Genomic DNA, 20,151 nt, shown 5'->3' on the forward strand with positions numbered 1-20,151 from the left:
TTTTCCAACCTTAATTTCTCCAGTTCGAACTGTCTCTCCTTTTCTCTTTCTTCTGCGCGTTCTTTCTCTTGTTCCAATTCTAACTGCAGTAACATTTTTTTACTCTCCATGTCGGAGGCGAAACTAGGTTCAGCGGGAGGTTCAGGCTCTGCAAACTGCGCTAAATCAGTACTTGTAAAAACATCTTCATCATGATAATGCTGAGCAATAGCTAGAGTTATCTTAGCTTTTGTCAAAGTAGAAGTTACATCAACTAGATTTAGAGACTTGGCGACTTCTAGCAACTCAGTTTTTTTCAACTCCTGCAGACCTGCAATGGTTGGGCTTTCCAGAAAATTCTTCACTTTCGCCATGATGACAAAGGAAAAAAAATAGCTTGGACACTAACTTCGTCTTTTCACAATGTTAATAAGCTACAAATGACTCGGAATCCACGGCTTGGATGCCAGACGAGCCCCCATTATGTTACGAGAGAGGTTATCAAAAAGCCCAACACCGAATTCGGTTATAGAAAAGTTTTAACATTAATCAGAAGTGAAACATGTTCAAACAAAACCCCAACACGTTACACACATAAAACCCTAGGCCTAGGTCACAAAACAAAAGGTTCCCTTTTCAAACCCCATCAAAATACAGACATATTTGTAACATAAAATATAAAGGACACAGAATTTGTTATCTCACGGTCCCTTTGTGCCTCGCGTTAGGCAAGCGCCGGTCAGCAGGTCCCATTGCCCTGACCGTCGAACTGTTCACAGTCTTTAAATGTCCTCCGAAGTAGCAGTGGTGTTTCCAGGGGCATCCGTGAAGGGAAAAGTCCGAAAAGCATAATCCAACACGATGGAAAAATACCCAAAAAAGAAAAGAGTCTCTGAAACGAGGGCACCGAGAGCTGTCCAGCTGTGTCGAGCGCATCCGAGAGTGTGCTGCCGCAACGTCTCTGCCTGAAGTTGTTCCCGTGAACTTTTAATTGACCTCAGCCAGGCATTGCGTGGCACCTGCAGCTCGCTGGAATGTCTCCCTCTTGAACTTTATCCAAGAGCAAAATCGAGTGGGGTGTAACATAATGATTATCAGAAATGTCCATCTTGCACAAGTGATCATAGAATAACAGAAAATCACCCCAATAAAATATAGAAATGCTCTTAACATCCAAACACAGGATATTTACATATTGCAATGGAAATAAATAACTGAATAAATAATAAAAATGAAAAAAAAAAAAACAATTGTACATCACAGGGGTACCGCATGAAGAAGCGGATGTTCAGTCCGATCAGACGTTCACACACCTTGATGAAGCCGCGTCGCTTCTCCCTCACTGCAGCCGAAAAATCATGCTGAATGTACAGCTTCTGTCCCTCATGTGACAGCTGCCGTCTCTCAGTGCAGCCATGATCCGCTGGACATGATCAGATGGGACACTGAAGATGACGTTTAAAGAGAAATGCTTGACAGATTTTTGGGTCCACATCCAACCTGAACCTCCTGAGCTGGCTGACTCTACTCTGAAACTGTTAATGCCATTTTCAACCACATACAACTGGGAAGTTGGATTATCCACTCTGGTCGGACTGAAAACAAAGCAGCGCAACCGGATCAATGTGGCCCCCAATATGAGATTAAAACTGTCCAGTCTGGAGCCAGACATTGCTTCACTGATGGATCAGAATAAGCAGCACCGTTCTTCCCATTAAGATAAGGACAACAATGAGTGAGATGACGATACTATTTGTAAAACTCTCATTTCATTAGTGTATAATTTGTAATATACTGTTGTAGTTGTCTCATTGTTTTTTGTTCGGGATAATTAGAGGGTTCGGTGGTCCGCGAGATTTTTTTATTAATAAAGTTGTCCTTGGTCTGAAAAAGTTTGAGAAACACTGAACTAAACTGATGTGTGTTGTTTAAAGTGTAATGTTTTATTCTATAAGAAACTGAAATGTGTCCATGAGAATCAGATTTACTTTCTACATTAATTCCATCTCATCAATCAATAAAATTTAAACTTGTGAATTGTAATTCTAGCTGTTTAGATCTTGTGTCTCCAAGTCTATCTGTCCCTTTCCCTTTCTTGTAGTTAAATCCATCGTCTCATATGAGCTGAGACACGTGGATCTGTCCAAGTACAAACACACAGTCTCTTTATTTTATATTTTTATTCTGACATCAGAACCTTGTGTTCAGGGAGACACTTTATTTCACTACTGATGGAACACACTGCATTTATCCATCAGATATTCACAGATTTCATCATTTCTCTTCCAGTCTGCGTGGGTGTAAACTGACAGAGGAAAGCTGTAGAGTTCTGTCCTCAGTTCTCAGCTCAAACTCCTCCAGACTGAGAGAACTGGACCTGAGTAACAATAACCTGCAGGATTCAGGAGTGACGCTGCTCTCTGCTGGACTGGAGAATCCACACTGTACACTGGAGACACTGAGGTACACACACACACACACACACACACACAGAGAGAAACAAACCTCTGGTACTTTTCCAGGAGATGGTTTCACTTTTTACACTAACAGGTTATTAAACCCACCTTCTGACACACGTGAACACACCACCTGTACTCAGGTCCACTCCAAACCCCCAGAAATCAGAGGTGTGTGTGTGAGCAGAGAATGATACACACCAACTGTTTTACTGTCTGTTTGAAACTCAACACACAACTTTGTGTTCAGTTCAAATAATTACATCATATTTTTCCCAAAATCTTGACCTCCACCAGTAAAACAACCCCAATAAGAAGTGTCCATCAAACCCCACCCTGACAAACTCCTGACCAATCAGAGAACTCCCTCATGGACAGTGTCTTGCAAAAGTATTCATCCCCTTGGAGTTTGTCCTGTTTTGTCGCATTACAAGCTGAAATTAAAATGGAGTTTTGGAGGGTTAGCACCATTTGATTTACACAACATACCGACCACTTTAAAGCTGAAAATTGTTGTTTTATTGTGACACAAACAAAAAATACAATGACACCCCCCCAAAAAAAACAACCCCCCCCCCAAAAAAAACACAAAAAACAGATGTCTGGAGTGGGCATAGGTATTCAACCCCCAAAGTCAGTAACTTGTAGAGCCACCTTTTGCTGCAATTCCAGCTGCAGGTCTCTTAGGGAATGTCTCGATTAGCTTAGCACAGGGGTTCTCAACCTTTTCTGCTTCGAGACCCACCTATTCATACTTGTACCCAGTCGGGGCCCATTAAAACAGATCCCCAATTATTTTGTCTCATCTATTCTATTAGAATCTAATAATCTCCTGTAAAGTGTATTAATGGGATGCAACATCACTCCCTGTTAGAGATGGGAGCCAAGGAATTAAATAAATCTGATAAAAACTGTTTTTAATTGTAGGTGTTGTATTTAAAACTGTATGGATGTGCCAGAAGCAAAACTGTGCATGCAGGGCATTCTCAGCCAAAAGGGATCAATGATCCAAAAGTGGAGTCTGGTCCATTAACACAGGATCTTATTGCCATGTTTGTGTTCAGCAAAAAAGCAAGTTATAAAACCCAAGAATTGGATATAGAAACCACTCAGTGGGATTCGATCCTTACACACGAACAAAGAAGGATTTTTCTTGTGAAAGAAAAGTTTACTCTCTAAATTTGACATAAGGAGAATAAATTTTGATCCTCTTGTAGCCGTAACTAAATACAAAGAGAATAGTTAAGCATACTGGTAATTAACTTAATGTGAAAATAATCAATAGATTTTAAGGATTTTTTTAAAGATTGTGTGTATTTTTAATATTTTCTATTTGTAATGATTTGTATCTGTGCACGACCCCACCAGCTCTGCTGATCAACTTATCGTCTTTATATAAAGCCATTCATTCATTCATTCATTCATTCATTATGAGTTGGAAAATTATCCATCCGTTGAGTTCTCCAACACCTCAGACTCCCTGGTGCTGCAGACATCGTTCTACACAGACACACAATTGAAAACCTGGAAGAGGATGGAGGAGAACAACTTTTTAAATGTGGCTGGGTGAAAGATCTGGGGATCAGGACACTACAAGATAAATCCTGTATTGTTTTTGCCCAAATAAGGAGAAATTTCTGGGCTTTTTGTCCGCATCTTTGCGATGGTTGCGAGGAGGCTACAAGTTTTAGTATCAAGTGTAAACAAATGGCAGCCGCTCAATTCTCAAACCTCCCTGCTCTTCTCTTCCAGCAGGCATCACAGATCCATATAATTTACCCACAAACATATTTATTCTGCTCTCTCTCTCTCTCTCTCTCTCTCTCTGTGTGCACGCGAGTTAAATGTAGAGTAGTAATGTGACAAAAATAAAGGCTTCTTAATTTACCCACAAATGTATTTATTCTACTTGAAAAGTGTACGGCAAACCAGCTACTGAATTTGGGACACGACGACATCCTGAACTATTTAGTATTTGGCTTTAAACTTGGGGAAAAAATTTCACAGCCCACTAGCTGGCGTTTCACGGTCTACTAATGGGCTGCAGCCCAGTGATTAAAAAACACTGGCTTAGCACATCTAGCCACTGGGATTTTTGCCCATTCCTCAAGGCAAAACTGCTCCAACTCCTTCAAGTTAGATGGGTTGTTGGGGTACAGCGATCTTCAAGTTATGCCACAGATTCTCAATTGGATTGAGTTCTGAGCTTTGATTAGGCTATTCCAAGACATTTAAATGTTTCTCTTTAATCAAGTCCAGTGTAGCTTTAGCAGTATGTTTAGGATCATTGTCCTGCTGGAATGTGAACCTTTGTCCCAGTCTCAAACCTCTGGCCAACTCGAACAGGTTTTCCTCCAGAATTGCCCTGTATTTAGTGCCATCCATCTTTCCTTCAGTCCTGACCAGCTTTCCTGTCCCTGCAGATGAAAAACATCCCCACAGCATGATGCTGCCACCACCATGCTTTATTGTAGGAATGGTTTTCTCAGGGTGTTGGGTTTGCGCCACACATGGCATTTCCCATGATGGCCAAAAAGATCAGTTTTAGTCTCATTTGACCAGAGAATCTTCCATGTGTTTGGGGAGTCTGCCACATGCTGTTGGGCAAACTCCAAATGTGTTTTCTTCAGCATTGGCTTTTTTCTCTGGCCACTCTTCCATAAAGCCCCGCTCTGTGGAGTGTATGGCTTAAAGTGGTCCTATGGACAGATACTCCCATCTCCACTGTGGATCTTTGCAGCTCCTTCAGTGTTATCATTGGTGTCTTTATCGCATCTCTGATTAATGCCCTCCTTGACCAGTCTGTGAGTTTTGGTGGGCGGGGCCTTCTCTTGTTAGGTTTGTAGTGGTGCCATATTCTTTCCATTTTGCTATAATGGATTTAATGGAGCTGGCGAGGGCCTTTCTGTGTGGAGTTTGCATGCTCTCCCCGTGTCTGTGTGGGTTTCCTCCGGGTGCTCCGGTTTCCCCCACAGTCCAAAGACATGCAGGTTAGGATCATTGGTGGCTCTAAATTGACCGTAGGTGTGAATGTGAGTGTGAATGGTTGTCTGTGTCTATCTGTGTCAGCCCTGCGATGACCTGGTGACTTGTCCAGGGTGAACCCTGCCTCTCACCCATAGTCAGTTGGGATAGGATCCAGCTCGCCTGCAACCCTGTAGGACAGGATAAGCCAAGTCAAGTCAAGTCAAGTTTATTTGTATAGTGCTTTTAACAATAAATGTCGCAAAGCAGCTTTACAGAATTTGAAAAACTTAAAACATGAGCTAATTTATCCTAATCTATCCCCAATGAGCAAGCCTGTGGCGACGGTGGCAAGGAAAAACTCCCTCAGACGACATGAGGAAGAAACCTTGAGAGGAACCAGACTCAAAAGGGAACCCATCCTCATTTGGGCAACAACAGACAGCCTGACTATAATATTAACAGTTTTAACATGAGGACAGTTTCGTTAATGTCATAACTCTTCATTGATGGAAACTTGAGTGCAAAACTGTTCATGATAACTGCAGTCCTAAAGTTAGCAAGACAACTGTAGTCCTCAGCCATAAAAGCATTACTGTAAGAGTCCAGAGCCTCCTCCAGGTATAACCCTCAACTGTCCTCATGGGGCCGTCCTTCACAGGAGCGGTGCGATAAAACTCCGACCCAGACACAGGGCACCAGGATGGATCAAGCAGGTCCGAGGGGCAGAAGAGGCCAGCATCTCAATCCCAGGACCAACATGTAACTCAGAGGGACAGATTGGGGGGGGAAGAGAGAGAGAAAGAAAACACATGTTGTTAGGTATGCCCTAAAAATGACAAGTATTAAATCTGTGTGGTAGGCTCGCAGAGACGAGTGTCTTTACATCAGGCATAACACACAACAATGGCATGTTAATATGGTAAAAAACATATCATGACCTGCTCTGGCTGGATGCTTGATTGGGTGATGGGAGCACACTCCTCAGCAATGATGAGATGCAGATGGGAGCCTTAGGGCTGGCCAAGACAATTCAGTGACATTTCACCGGGTCTGGGACATACGACAGAAAGTCTGACGGCCGATTCCCTGCAGGCTACGATAGCCAGTCAAGGTCTCCACCCTCTCCACCAAAAGATTTCCTGTTGACTCCATGTAACTCGGTGGGACAGATTTGGGGTGGGGGAGGGGAGGGAAAGAAAGCACAGGTTGTTAGGTATGCCCAATGTCACCTGAATAAGTAGGAGCAGTATACATATTGCACCGAGTACAAGCAGGGACTCCGGCAACTAACTATGACAGCATAACTAAAAGGAGAGAGCCAGAAGGTAACACAGGCATGAGGGAGACCCAGGACATAAAGCAGCCAGCCACTACACCGTCAACAAACTCGAGTGAGCAAGCGAGTGGGGACTGACAGCATCCATACATCCCAGTTTACCAAAACACTCTATGTCTGAGGACCCTCTAGATCTACACCTTTACCTCATAAACACCATTAACAAAAGGCTTGACTAAACAGATATGTTTTCAGCCTAGACTTAAATGTTGAGACTGTATCTGATTCCCGAACATTACTTGGAAGGCTGTTCCATAACTGTGGGGCTTTGTAAGAAAAGGCTCTGCCCCCTGATGTAGCCTTCACTATACGAGGTACCAGCAGATAGCCTGCACCTTTTGATCTAAGTAGGCGTGGCGGGTCATAGAGGAGCAGAAGTTCACTCAGGTACTGTGGTGCGAGACCATTTAGTGCTTTAAAGGTCAATAGTAGTATTTTATAATCAATAGGAAATTTGATTGGGAGCCAATGCAGTGCGGATAAGACAGGCGTGATGTGGTCATATTTTCTAGTTCTAGTAAGGACTCTTGCTGCTGCATTTTGAACTAACTGGAGCTTATTTATGCACTTATTGGAACACCCAGACAGTAAGGCATTACAGTAATCCAACCTGGAGGTAACGAAAGCATGGACTAGTTTTTCTGCATCACGCAATGACATTAAATTTCTTATCTTTGCAATATTTCTGAGATGAAAGAAAGCTATCCGGGTGATGTTATCAATGTGAGTTTCAACTGAAAGCCTGGGGTCAATAATCACTCTGAGGTCTTTTACTGCTGCACGTGAAGAAACAGAAAGGCCATCCAGAATTACTGTGGAATCAGAAAACTTGCTTCTAGCTGCATGTGGTCCGAGTACAAGTACTTCAGTCTTGTCAGAGTTAAGCAGAAGGAAATTAATAAGCATCCAGTGTCTAATGTCCTGAACACATTCCTCAATTCTATTAAGCTGGTGTCTCTCATCAGGTTTTGCAGAGACATACAACTGTGTGTCATCAGCATAACAGTGGAAACTAATACAATGTTTCCGAGTAATATCACCCAGAGGTAACATATATAGAGAAAAAAGCAGTGGACCCAAGACAGAACCTTGTGGAACACCAAACTTTACCTCAGTACGTATAGAAATATCACCATTTATATCAACATACTGATAATGATCAGTTAGATAAGACATGAGCCAGGAGAGGGCCATTCCCTTAACTCCCACAACATTTTCTAGTGTATCCTGAAGAATGGAATGATCAATGGTATCAAATGCTGCACTAAGGTCAAGCAACACAAGTAACGATACACAGCCCTGATCAGACACCAACAGTAGGTCGTTTACTACTTTAAGCAGTGCTGTCTCTGTGCTATGATGAGGTCTAAATCCTGACTGATACATTTCATGGATGGATAAGCAGCTACAGATAATGGATGGATGGATTTCATGAAGCTCCCTGGGATATTCAAAGTTGGGGATATTTTTTATAACCCAACCCTGATCTATACTTCTCCACAACTTTGTCTCTGACCTGTTTGGAGGCTCCTTGGTTTTCATGTTGCTTGCTTAGTAGTGTTGCAGAGTCAGGGTCCTTCCAGAACAGGTTGCTTGATACAGACATCATGTGACAGATCATGTGACACTTTGATTGCACACAGGTGGATCTTAATCAACTAATTATGTGACTTATGAAGTGAATTGGTTGGACCAGCTCTTATTTAGGGGTTTCATATGAAAGGAGGTGAATACTTATGCACACTCCAGATTTCTGTTTTTTCATCTTAATTATTGTTTGTGTCACACCAACAATGTGTACCTTTAAAGTGGTCGGCATGTTGTGTAAATCAAATGGTGCTAACTTTCCAAAAATCCATTTTAATTTCAGCTTGTAATGTGACAAAACAGGACAAACACCAAGGGGGTGAATACTTTTGCTAGACACTGTCCATGAGGGAGTTCTCTGATTGGTCAGGAGTTTGTGAGGGTGGGGTTTGATGGACACTTCTTATTGGGGTTGTTTTACTGCTGGAGGTCAAGATTTTGGGAAAAATATGATGTAATTATTTGAACTGAACACAAAGTTGTGTGTTGAGTTTCAAACAGACAGTAAAGCAGTTGGTGTGTATCATTCTCTGCTCACACACACACCTCTGATTTCTGGGGGTTTGGAGGGGACCTGAGTACAGGTGGTGTGTTCACGTGTGTGAATGAATACTTTTGCAAGACACTGCAAAAATCAGAAAAATCAGTTCAATGTGAAATTAACCAAACCAAATGACAGAGAGAGAGAGTAGTGTGTGTGAGAGAGAGAAGTGTGGGTGTGTGGGTGAGATAGAGAGAGAGAGTACTGTGTGTGCGTGTGTGTGTGTGTGTGTGAGAGAGAGAGAGAGTAGTGTGTGTGTGTGATAGAGTACTGTGTGTGTGTGAGATAGAGTACTGTGTGTGTGTGTGTGTGTGTGTGTGTGTGTGTGTGTGTGTGTGAGAGAGAGTAGTGTGTGTGTGAGAGAGAGAGTACTGTGTGTGTGTGAGAGAGTACTGTGTGTGTGTGTGTGTGTGAGAGAGAGAGAGAGAGTCGTGTGTGTGAGAGAGAGAACTGTGTGTGTGTGTGTGTGTGTGTGAGAGAGAGAGAGAGAGTAGTGTGTGTGAGAGAGAGAGAACTGTGTGTGTGTGTGTGAGAGAGAGAGTGTGTGTGAGAGAGAGAGAGAGAGAGAGAGAGAGAGAGATAGAACTGTGTGTGTGTGTGTGTGTGTGTGTGTGTGTGTGTGTGTGTGTGTGTGTGACTGGTTTGGTTTGCGTCCCACTAGGGCTCATATGGACATCACAGGAGGCAGGTTTGGTCACAGCAGTATTCCCCTTTTATTGCTGGCTGAAATACATAAAGTAGTGGTACAACGTGGGCATGAATTACGGCAGCAGGTCTCTGACAGGATTCTAATCAGTCTTCCAGAATGTTCTGCATAACTCTTTTATGCGTGTGTGTGTGTGTGTGTGTGAGAGAGTGGAAACGCTATAGCACCTATTATAGGAAACACATTAGGCACATAAAACAATAAACACTGAGGTTACTTCTATATGTATGATTACATTGTGGGATAAAATAACATAAAAACATAAAACAATAGACTGGGTTTACATAAAGTGATCGTATAGTGGTTACATTAGTTTACAATGGTTGGGGATACATACATAACAATTATCTCAATTGCGATGGGGATACGTGGTGACCTGTTTTAGTATTAAAATGAATGAACAATTGTACATGAAACATGGAGCTACGTGGATGCAGCGAGACATACAGGCGATAACGTCTGCTCACCAAGTGAGGCAGCTCATTGTTAACTCGCTAGCATCCTGACGTGACTAGCTCAGAAGCTGATAATAAACCGAAGCTTCTCATGAAACAGTATTACATTACATAGAAGAAGAGGAAATAGTATAAACAATGCAAAACAATTATGTTACCTGAAATACATAAAGTAGTGGTACAACGCGGGCATGAATTACGGCAGCAGGTCTCTGACAGGATTCTGGAAGCATGATCAGAACAAAGTTATGTTAGCCTGCTAGTCAGACATGTACAAAACCGTATTTAACTATCATTATGCATGCATTACAATACGTTTAAAATATCAGTCTTAGTTTCCTAACTACACTACATGATAACACAGGACATATGCACACTCCAAAGACTTTATAGTATAAATAGTCTCGGACTGCTCATGAACGTGACCTACCTAATCAGTCTTCCAGAATGTTCTTAAGCAAGCCGCACACCGTACCACCATATGAACTCACAGGAGCTACTCATAGAGGGTGCCCTTGTACCATTTAAAATAATTTTATACAGTATCAAGACGTACCCTGTTACATACACCCCCCTAAAATTATGCAAAAATGGTACACCTGACATGAACAATGTAGATAAGTGCAAAGTGAAGAGAGAGAGACAGGGAGAAAGAAGATAGGAGAGAAAAAAAAGGACTGTGGATCTTAAGCATTGATGTACTAAAGTCAATATCAGAAATTCTTCCATAAGAAGTGCGTAAGAATGGGGTGGGACCAGACCTAATACTTATCACAGAATAAAAGAGATGCCATGTACACCTCACGAGCGTGCATATCTTGGCTCTTTCGAGTGAAACTTCAAGTCTAGTCTTAGACAACAGACAGGACAGAAAAAGAAAAGAAAAAAATCGATCAAAACAAGAAAATCAGACTGTCTGTACAGCACTCCTGTGAGTGCCAGAGTAGTTGAAACCAAAAACAGATCCTATGAGAGGCCCAGCAAGTCCCAACAGCTTTTGGTTTGACATCTCACAAATAAGCCTACGTGGGTGCCTGACGCTTCTCCCACACCTTGTTGTAACTAAAGTGGCTTGCACACTCTGAGGACATGTAAGACTGACATGCTCTGACCTAACCTCACTAGAATCAGAAGGGTCAGGAGGAGTAAGGCATGTATCAGTAGGTGTGTGTGATGTGTACTAGATCAATGTAAGAATGTGATGTATGTGATGAAGTCTGGAGTGAAAGTGGCTCTGCCACTGAGTCCATGGAGGCATTGTCCGGCAGCTCATCGGACCAGGCGTCATCCACACTCATTGGCAAGGCCTGCTCGACAGCTTCTTCGTCAGGGAAAGTCCCACTCTCCATGTCCGCTTGACTTGGCGACTCCATGGTACGCTTCTGTGTAGCCTCTGGGCTTGCTACTGCAGCGGAGCTCTGAGCACCCTCGCAGGACATGGCAGACTGTGTGTCTCCAAGTGGCGCTGAATCCTCCTGATCGGTATGCACCAGGAAATCGACTGGGAGTAGCAGGTTTCTGTGCACAACCTTCTCCTTTCCCGTGACAGCATCTCTGATTCTGTACACATTGATTGAAGATCTGACTGACACCACATCAAAAGGTGTTGAGTCCCACCGGTCAGCAATCTTCTTCTTCCCCCTTTCACCACGATTCACCAACAGCACTCTGTCACCTACTGCTAAGGGCAGTCCTCTGACCTTCCGATTGTAGATCTCGGCATGGCGGTCTTGCTGCTTACTGGCGTTTCGTTGAGCAACGAGAGCTGCGTCAGAGAGGTCTTTTTTAAGACGATGCACAAACTCGTGACGGCTGACAACACTAGTGTCTTTCAGGACATGGTGGAACATGACATCGACAGGCAAACGCGGGGTCCGTCCGAACATCAGGTAAAATGGCGCAAAGCCTGTCGTCTCATGTACTGTGGAGTTGTAACAAAAAGTCAATGTCTGCAGCATTTGCGGCCATCTGGACTTGGATATTAGAGGCAGGGCCCTGATCATGCCATCCAGTGTTCTGTTGAACCTTTCTGTGATGCCGTTGCCCATGGGGTGGTACGGAGTCGGATGGGATTTGTGTACACCTGCCATCTCTAGTAGATCCTTCAGAAGCCGACTTTCAAAGTTAGCTCCCTGATCTGAGTGGATTCTTTGGGGGAACCCGTAGATGCAAAAAAATTTGTCCCATAGACAGCAGGCAACCTGTTTGGCAGACTGGTTACGACAAGGGAAGGCGAGGGCCAGCTTTGAAAAATGGTCTGTCACGACAAGGACGTCAACTGTTTTCCTGTCATTCAGTTCAGCCGTCCAAAAATCAATGCACACTAACTCCATAGGTGCTGAGGTGCATATGCTCTCAAGAGGGGCTCTAGCATCAGGCTCAGGGGTTTTGCCCAAGACGCATCTCTGACAGCGCTGCACATGATTCATGAAGTCTCTCTGCATGCCCGTCCAGAAGAATCATTCAGAGGCAAGAGAGAGGGTTCTAGCTCGGCTCTGGTGCCCAGCAGCATCGTGGACACCGTGAAGGACTTGCTGTTTCAAAGCATCAGGGATGACAAACTGAAAAATCTTCCTGTTCATGTGTTGGGCTCTCTTCACTCGATAGAGAAGTCCATCTTGAACTTTCAGCTTCTTCCAGTGTTTCAGTGGCTGGAGGACACAGCTTGACTCGGCAGCTCTCTCACGTGCATCTGGACGCTTAAGCTGCTGAACATAGAAGAGGGCTCTGCTGATGATGCTGTCTTGTTGCTGCAGATTGTGTAGTTGACTCTGTGGGATGACGATGGATGGGTCTTCATCCGGCAGTTGCAGTGACTCTGCGTTCGGGCACAGCAGCTGTGAGACACCACCATCCTGGTGAGCATCCATCACTGCAGACACCTCCTCCGAACTGAAGGCTCCACTCGTGGGCGGACGGAGGTCCTGGCCAGGACCCTGGACAGCATCGGCACGACCATCGGGGACTTCAACGCTTTGGCAATTTGTGGTGAGCCGGAAAGCATCCTGCACTCCAGTCTTAACGACTCCACTTGTGTCATCCAGCAGTGACAGGTAGGGCTCCCTCACCAGATGGTGACTTATGCATGACTTGACGAACGGCTCCCGACTCAAGGCATCAGCTACAGTGTTCTTGGGCCCAGGCACATACTTCAGGTCAAAGTTGTACGCTGTGAGCTTGGCCACCCACCTCTATTCACAGGCATCTAACTTGGGCTTGGTCAGGACATATGTGAGGGGGTTGTTATCTGTCCATGCAGCGAAATGGACCCCTTTCAGCCAGTGGGAAAACTTATCGCATATGGCCCACTTCAGTGCTAGGAACTCAAGCCTATGAGCAGGGTAGTTCAACTGGGCATGTGACAGAGTCTTGCTGGCAAAGGCAACGGGCCTAGCGATGTCTTCACCTGGCAGCAGCTGGGAGAGAACTGCACCGATCCCATCAAATGAAGCGTCGACTGCCAAAATGAAAGGCCTCCCAAAGTCAGGGTGAGACAGCGTCAAAGCGTGTGACAGATCGTGCTTCAAGGCCTCAAAGGCAGTTTGGCACTCAGGAGTCCAGTCATCAGGTGTGAGCTTCACATAGCTATGGCGCTTCTTTTTCGGCCTCCTACCCCTATGGACTTTACTGTCAGACTTCTGTTCTGAGAGGAGCTTAAAAAGTGGTCTGGCTTTGGCTGATCAGTCTTCAATAAAGTGCTGATAGTAGAGTGCCATGCCCAAAAAGGAGCGGATCTTCTTCTGTGAGGGTGTGACGCCATCACTGTCCATCAGATCTGACACTTGTACTTGGCTGATGGCCTCAACCTTCGCAGGATCTGTCTGCACTCCAACTTCAGAGATTACATGTCCGAGGAACCGCACAGTCTTTCTCATCAGGTAGCACTTTTTAGGGGCCAACTTGAGGTTGTGATTCTTCAGGCGGGAGAAGACCATCTCTAGACACTCCAGCGCCAACTGTTCTGTAGGGGCAAAGACCATGAGGTCATCCAGATAGCACAACAAGCTGGTGAAGTTTTCATCGCTGAAGATCGACAGCATCATGCGCATGAAAGTAGCAGGGCTATTGGACAGACCTTGAGGCATCCGGTTGTACTCATGCAGACCGAAGGGGGAAGAGAAGGCAGTGTATTTCTTATGGTCTTCACACAGAGGCACATTGTAAAAGCCAGACGTCAGGTCCATGGTGGAAAAATAGGCGTTGCCACCAAGTGCAGCCAGTGCGTCGGCCTGGTGAGGCAGCGGGTGTGCATCCTTCAGAGTTCTGGCATTGAGACACCTGAAGTCAGTGCAGATGCGGACATCGCCATTCTTCTTCCACACGAGGACAAGTGCAGACGCATATTCACTGGTGGACTTCCGAATTATGCCTTTCTCCTCCATATCACTGATGGCAGTTCTCAGCTTCTCATAGTGATTAGGTGGCACTCTACGGTAAGGCAGGCGGAACGGCCTCCCATCCACCAGGTGTATCTTGTGTACAAACTCAGACGCTTTGCCACAGTCCAGCTTATTGCAAGAAAAGATGGTTTCGTACCTCTGAATGATGTGAAAGAGCTTTTCTCTCCACAGGTCTGAAACTTCACACGTGTCCAGGTCCAGATCCTGAAGGCCGAGCTCTGCCAGTGCATTTGTGATGTCGTCCTTTGACATTGTTGTCTGGGCAGCAGACAGGGACTGGGGGAGAGACTGAATGGTGTTGGGCTGTGACAGATCTTCAGTGGCGATACAGGGAAACATATCCGCCAGTTTAGTGTTCTTTCTCAGCACGACCTGCTCAGAGGTGGGATTGATGAGTTTCATTGGCAGCCACCTGTCACCCCACATTGGCATCACTACTCTGCCTACGAGGACTTTACTGGGCTTGCACCTTGCTGTGGTGCTGTGCCAATGAAACTCATCAATCCCACCTCTGAGCAGGTCGTGCTGAGAAAGAACACTAAACTGGCGGATATGTTTCCCTGTATCGCCACTGAAGATCTGTCACAGCCCAACACCATTCAGTCTCTCCCCCAGTTTTTTTCTTAATCTTTATTTCTATACCTTACTTTCTCATTGAATTTCCACTTTTTTTTTCTCTCTTCTCTTTTCATCTTTATAAGCTTTTAAATTTAATTTTAATTTCCACTTTTTTTTTTTTTTTTTTTTTAAATGCCAGGAAGCAAAAAATCCTGCAGAAAATGCATGGAATTAGAACAGAGGATTTCTATTCTGGAATCAAAGATTAATGCTCTGCCAAAAACGGACGAATTAAAAGCGATATCTCAGGAAAGGAGTACAGAAACAGTGGCTGAGAATGCAGAGATTGCGCTCCGACAGACTGAGGACATTGCAGACCAAGTGGAAGAATTCATAACTCAAGCTGTACAAAATGTGAGTACTGAAAACTGGCAAATGATGGGTGCTAAGCCTAAAAACAAAAACAGAAGAGTAATTATTTCAACACCAGCTCGTTCTACAAATTACAATAGGATCTACAATCCTATGGAAAATCCACAGCCCATAAAGCTTCAGAACAAATTTGAATGCCTCAGGGATGTGGAAGAGGATTTGTCAAGTGGACAAACACATAGTAAAAAGAGATCACACCAAGATCGAAGAGCTGTGAGAAGAGGCAAAAAGCAGCTCGTAACACCACCTGATCCCACAACCCTTGTTCTTGGTGATTCCACTGTAAGACAATTAAAAGGTTATGAGATGATTATTTGTTGTCTTCCAAATGCATCCATCTCTGACACCAAAGACAGCATTTTGAAACTCATGTCCGAGCATAAAACGATTAAGCGTATCGTTGTACATGTGGGAGCAAACGATGTTTTCAGAGAACAGCTGTTTGTCCAGGATGATTTCAGAAAACTTTTTTCTGAGCTCTACAAGACTGGAATTCAATCTTTTATCAGTGGCCCACTCCCAGCGAGAGGAAGTTTTGCTTTTTCTCGACTCTTCAGTCTTAACACCTGGCTTGGAAAAACTTGTTCTTCATTTGGTATGAATTTCATAGACAATTTTAATCTTTTTTGGAATCGCAAAGAATTCTACAAGCCAAATAGCACTGAACTCAGCTGGATTGGAGCCAAAGTCTTAGCAGACCACTACAAACTTGCAATCTTTTCTCAGCCAGCACCGAGGAAAACAGTTGATAAGATGTCGCAGACTGACATAGTTACAAAGCCTAAACAATCATCTTTGCAAGTCGTCATCAAGGACACACAAACATCTGACTTGCAGGCCTCCCAACATTCAAGGACAGACGACTCCACTTCTCCTCGGATGGATTTCCCAAATAGCATGAAAAAACTGTTTCCTATGGCTACGCTCTCTTTTTCTAGTCCAAATTTGTCGCGACAAGCAGTGTACCCAGTTCATCAAAATTGTGTTCGTCCAGGACTTTCAGCTGGCTACAAATCTTTTTCACCATCCAAAAGATACAGGTCATCTCCAGTCCTTTCACCCTCAAACCAAATGGAACATTTAGAAAGTCTTGTTTGATGTACTCTGGGTCCCTGCAAATGGATGTAGAAAAAAGCAGGGATCCGATGTTGACACTATTCCTGTGTTGATAAGAAACAGAAAACATAGAGCACATTTAATCCTGGGGGTGAACCAATCTAATCTCCTTCCTGTTTTAAAACAGCATCAGAGTGCACAATCAAATATTACTGTAAAACTAGCCCTTCTGAATATTAGATCACTTTTAAACAAGTCATTTTTAATTAATGATCTTATTTGTAAACACAATCTTGATTTTTTGCTTCTAACTGAAACCTGGCTGGATCAAGCAAATAGTGCTACCACCCTTATCGAAGCAGCTCCCCCAAATTTTAATTTTTTGAATGTTACCCGACAAGGGAAAGGTGGAGGGATCGCAAATATTTTCAAAGTCTCTTTTCAATGTAAACAATCCTCACTTGGTGATTTTATGTCCTTTGAACACTTATGTGCACTTGTTACATGCTCTCCTAACATATTATTATTAACTATTTACAGGCCTCCGAGACATTCAGCCAAAGTCTTTCTTGAAGAGTTTGGTGAATTGTTATCAGTCATTTGCTTAGAGTTTGATTGTCTTATTATATCTGGGGATTTTAACTTACATGTAGATAATACTGATAACATTTATGCCAAAGAACTATTTGCAATTATTGATAACTTTAACCTAGTACAACATGTACAGAGACCGACCCACTCTCGTGGTCATACTCTTGACCTCGTCATCACAAAGGGTCTTACTGTTTCTTATACTGTTGTTGACCTGGCCTTATCTGACCATTTCTGTGTTTTCTTTGAAGTTTCTATGTCTCCTCACATTCAGAATAGCTCAACGACTATGGATAGGAGAGTCATAAACGACAACACGTGCTCTTTTTAAGCAAGCTCTCTCTCAGAACTCAACCAAAATGTCAGACTCTGTAGATGATTTACTGGAATTTTTTAATTTAAATATGACCCAAATTATGGATGATATTGCTCCATTCAAAATCAAAAGAATCAATGATAAGCAGAAAGCACCATGGAAGCAGTATCCGGCTGTTAAACTGCTAAAGAGAGAATGTAGAAAGACTGAAAGAAAATGGCGCAAATCTAAACTTCACATCCATTATCAAATCCATAAAGAGATGCTTTGTAATTATAATTATGAAATTCGTAAAGCAAGACAGTCTTTCTTCTCCAATATCATCAGCAGGAATATGAACAATGCCCGTGTGCTATTTTCAACAGTAGAGAAGCTAACTAATCCCCCACCACAATTAGCACCTGAACTTCTCTCAGTTAATAAATGCAATGAGTTTGCATCCTTCTTCAAAGGTAAAATTGATAAAATACGGCAGAATATTTCTCATAATATATCTCAGTTGCAAAAAATTGAAAAACTGCAATCACCAATGACACAGATAGATAACTTTAACACAATGTCAGAATTTTGTTTAATTGATTATGAGACTCTTGAAAAAACTGTACAAAATCTCAGTTCCTCAACATCTGAACTGGACATTCTGCCCACCAACTTTTTTAAGTCTGTTCTTCATCTTATAATTACAGATGTGCTTCAAATTATAAATACATCCTTGGAGACTGGTGTTGTTCCTGTGTCCCTAAAAAAAGCTGTTGTAAAGCCCCTTCTTAAAAAAAATAATCTGGATCCTTCAGTGTTAAATAATTACAGGCCAATATCAAATCTACCATTTATCGGGAAAATCCTGGAAAAAATTGTCTTCAATCAATTAACTGCCTTCTTGATATCAAACAGCCGTTTTGATAATTTTCAGTCAGGATTTCGTGCCAATCATAGCACTGAAACAGTGCTGATTAAAGTTATAAATGACATACGTCTTAATACTGATGCAGGCAAAACATCGGTCCTGGTATTACTGGACCTCAGTGCAGCTTTTGATACTGTTGATCACAACATACTGCTATATCGACTTGAACACTGGGTTGGATTGACTGGTAAAGTTATCAATTGGTTAAAATCATACTTAAAAGATAGAAGCTTCTTTGTTACCCTGGGAAATTGTTCCTCAACGTCAATGCCCTTGACCTGTGGTGTCCCCCAGGGGTCGATTCTTGGACCATTACTTTTCAACCTTTATATGCTCCCACTTGGGCAAATTATCAATAAAAATTCAATTTTGTATCACTGCTATGCAGATGATACCCAAATTTATTTTGCTCTATCACCAAATGATTATGCCCCCCTTGAATGTCTCTACCAGTGTATCGATCAAATCAATAGCTGGATGTCACAAAATTTTCTTCAGCTGAACACAGATAAAACAGAAATAATTCTATTTGGAAAAAAAGATGAAAGACTCAGGATTACCACTATTCTTGACACAAAAGGGATTAAAACTAAAGAAATGGTTAAAAATCTTGGTGTTTTCATTGACAGCGAGCTAAACTTTGACAGTCACATGAAAGCAATCACTAAAACGGCATTTTATCACCTAAAAAACATTTCCAAACTAAGAGGACTTATGTCAAAACATGATCTGGAAAAACTAATACATGCCTTCATCTCTAGTAGGGTTGATTACTGCAATGGCCTTTTCACAGGCCTGCCAAAAAAGACCATTAAACGACTTCAGCTGGTTCAAAATGCAGCGGCGAGGGTTCTCACACGAACAAAAAGAACAGAGCACATTACTCCAATTCTAAGGTCCCTTCACTGGCTTCCAGTAAGCTACAGAATTGACTTTAAAGCATTGCTGCTGGTGTACAAATCTCTAAATGGTACAGGGCCCAATTACCTCTCTGATATGTTGCAGCGGCCTAACCCAATCAGATCTACCAGATCGCAACAGAAAAATTTACTATTAAAACCAGTTGTTAAAACAAAGTGTGGTGAAGCAGCTTTTAGCTACTATGCAGTACAGCTATGGAACCAACTGCCAGAGGACATTAAAAATGCTCCTGCTGTTGGCAGCTTCAAATCTAGGTTAAAGACCAAGCTGTTTTCAGATGCTTTCTGTTAAATAATTAATATTTTACATTTTTTATAATCTTTTTCTCTGCATGTTTTAAATTTATTTTAACTTTATTCTATTTTATTCTGCTAGTTTTTTTTTTCTCTCTCTCTTTCTCCTTTTTCTTTTTGGCATTTTAATATTTTATTTCTACTATTGTTTAATTCTTATTATTTTCTTTTAATTCTTTTAATTAATTATTTTAGAATAAAGATAAAATTATTTTATGTAATTTTATTTCTCTATTGTTGACTGTTTTTGTTTTTACTTCTGTAAAGCACATTGAACTGCCATTGTGTATGAAATGTGCTATATAAATAAACTTGCCTTGCCTTGCCTTGCCTTGTGGTTGGCTCAACTATCACTGTACTGCCCACTGATATAGGTGCTGACGCAGGCAGTCTGCCCCATGTAAGATGTTCGCTCTGCAGCTGTAGGACGACACACTTTTGTAGCTTCAATGTGCCGACCTTGTCTGGGACTGTCTCACCCCTCCATCTCTCTGTGTTGGAAAGGAGAGAAAGAAAGCGATGACAGTCCTCATCTTTGCCATCAGCAGGCGTGGACAGGAGCCGCCAGCAGCTGTCAGTCTTTCTCATCAGCTGCAGGATCTTTTTGATGGCGTTGCTACCGAGTATCATGTCATCAGTCTGCCCAGGAA

The 20,151-nt window shown here is 42.8% G+C and overlaps 1 protein-coding gene across 2 annotated transcripts in view; it reads left to right on the forward strand.

Annotated features, from left to right (window-relative positions):
- Window positions 1–20,151, forward strand: part of LOC132887234 (NACHT, LRR and PYD domains-containing protein 12-like) — a 77,797-nt gene that overhangs the window by 21,260 nt on the left and 36,386 nt on the right. For both annotated transcript variants that reach the window (XM_060922743.1, XM_060922744.1), the window contains one exon: window positions 2,269–2,442. In XM_060922743.1, coding sequence (XP_060778726.1) covers window positions 2,269–2,442 — 174 coding nt within the window. The remainder of the gene's footprint in view (window positions 1–2,268; window positions 2,443–20,151) is intronic.

The sequence above is a fragment of the Neoarius graeffei genome, chromosome 5 (assembly GCF_027579695.1).
Source record: "Neoarius graeffei isolate fNeoGra1 chromosome 5, fNeoGra1.pri, whole genome shotgun sequence".
NCBI lineage: Eukaryota > Metazoa > Chordata > Actinopteri > Siluriformes > Ariidae > Neoarius > Neoarius graeffei.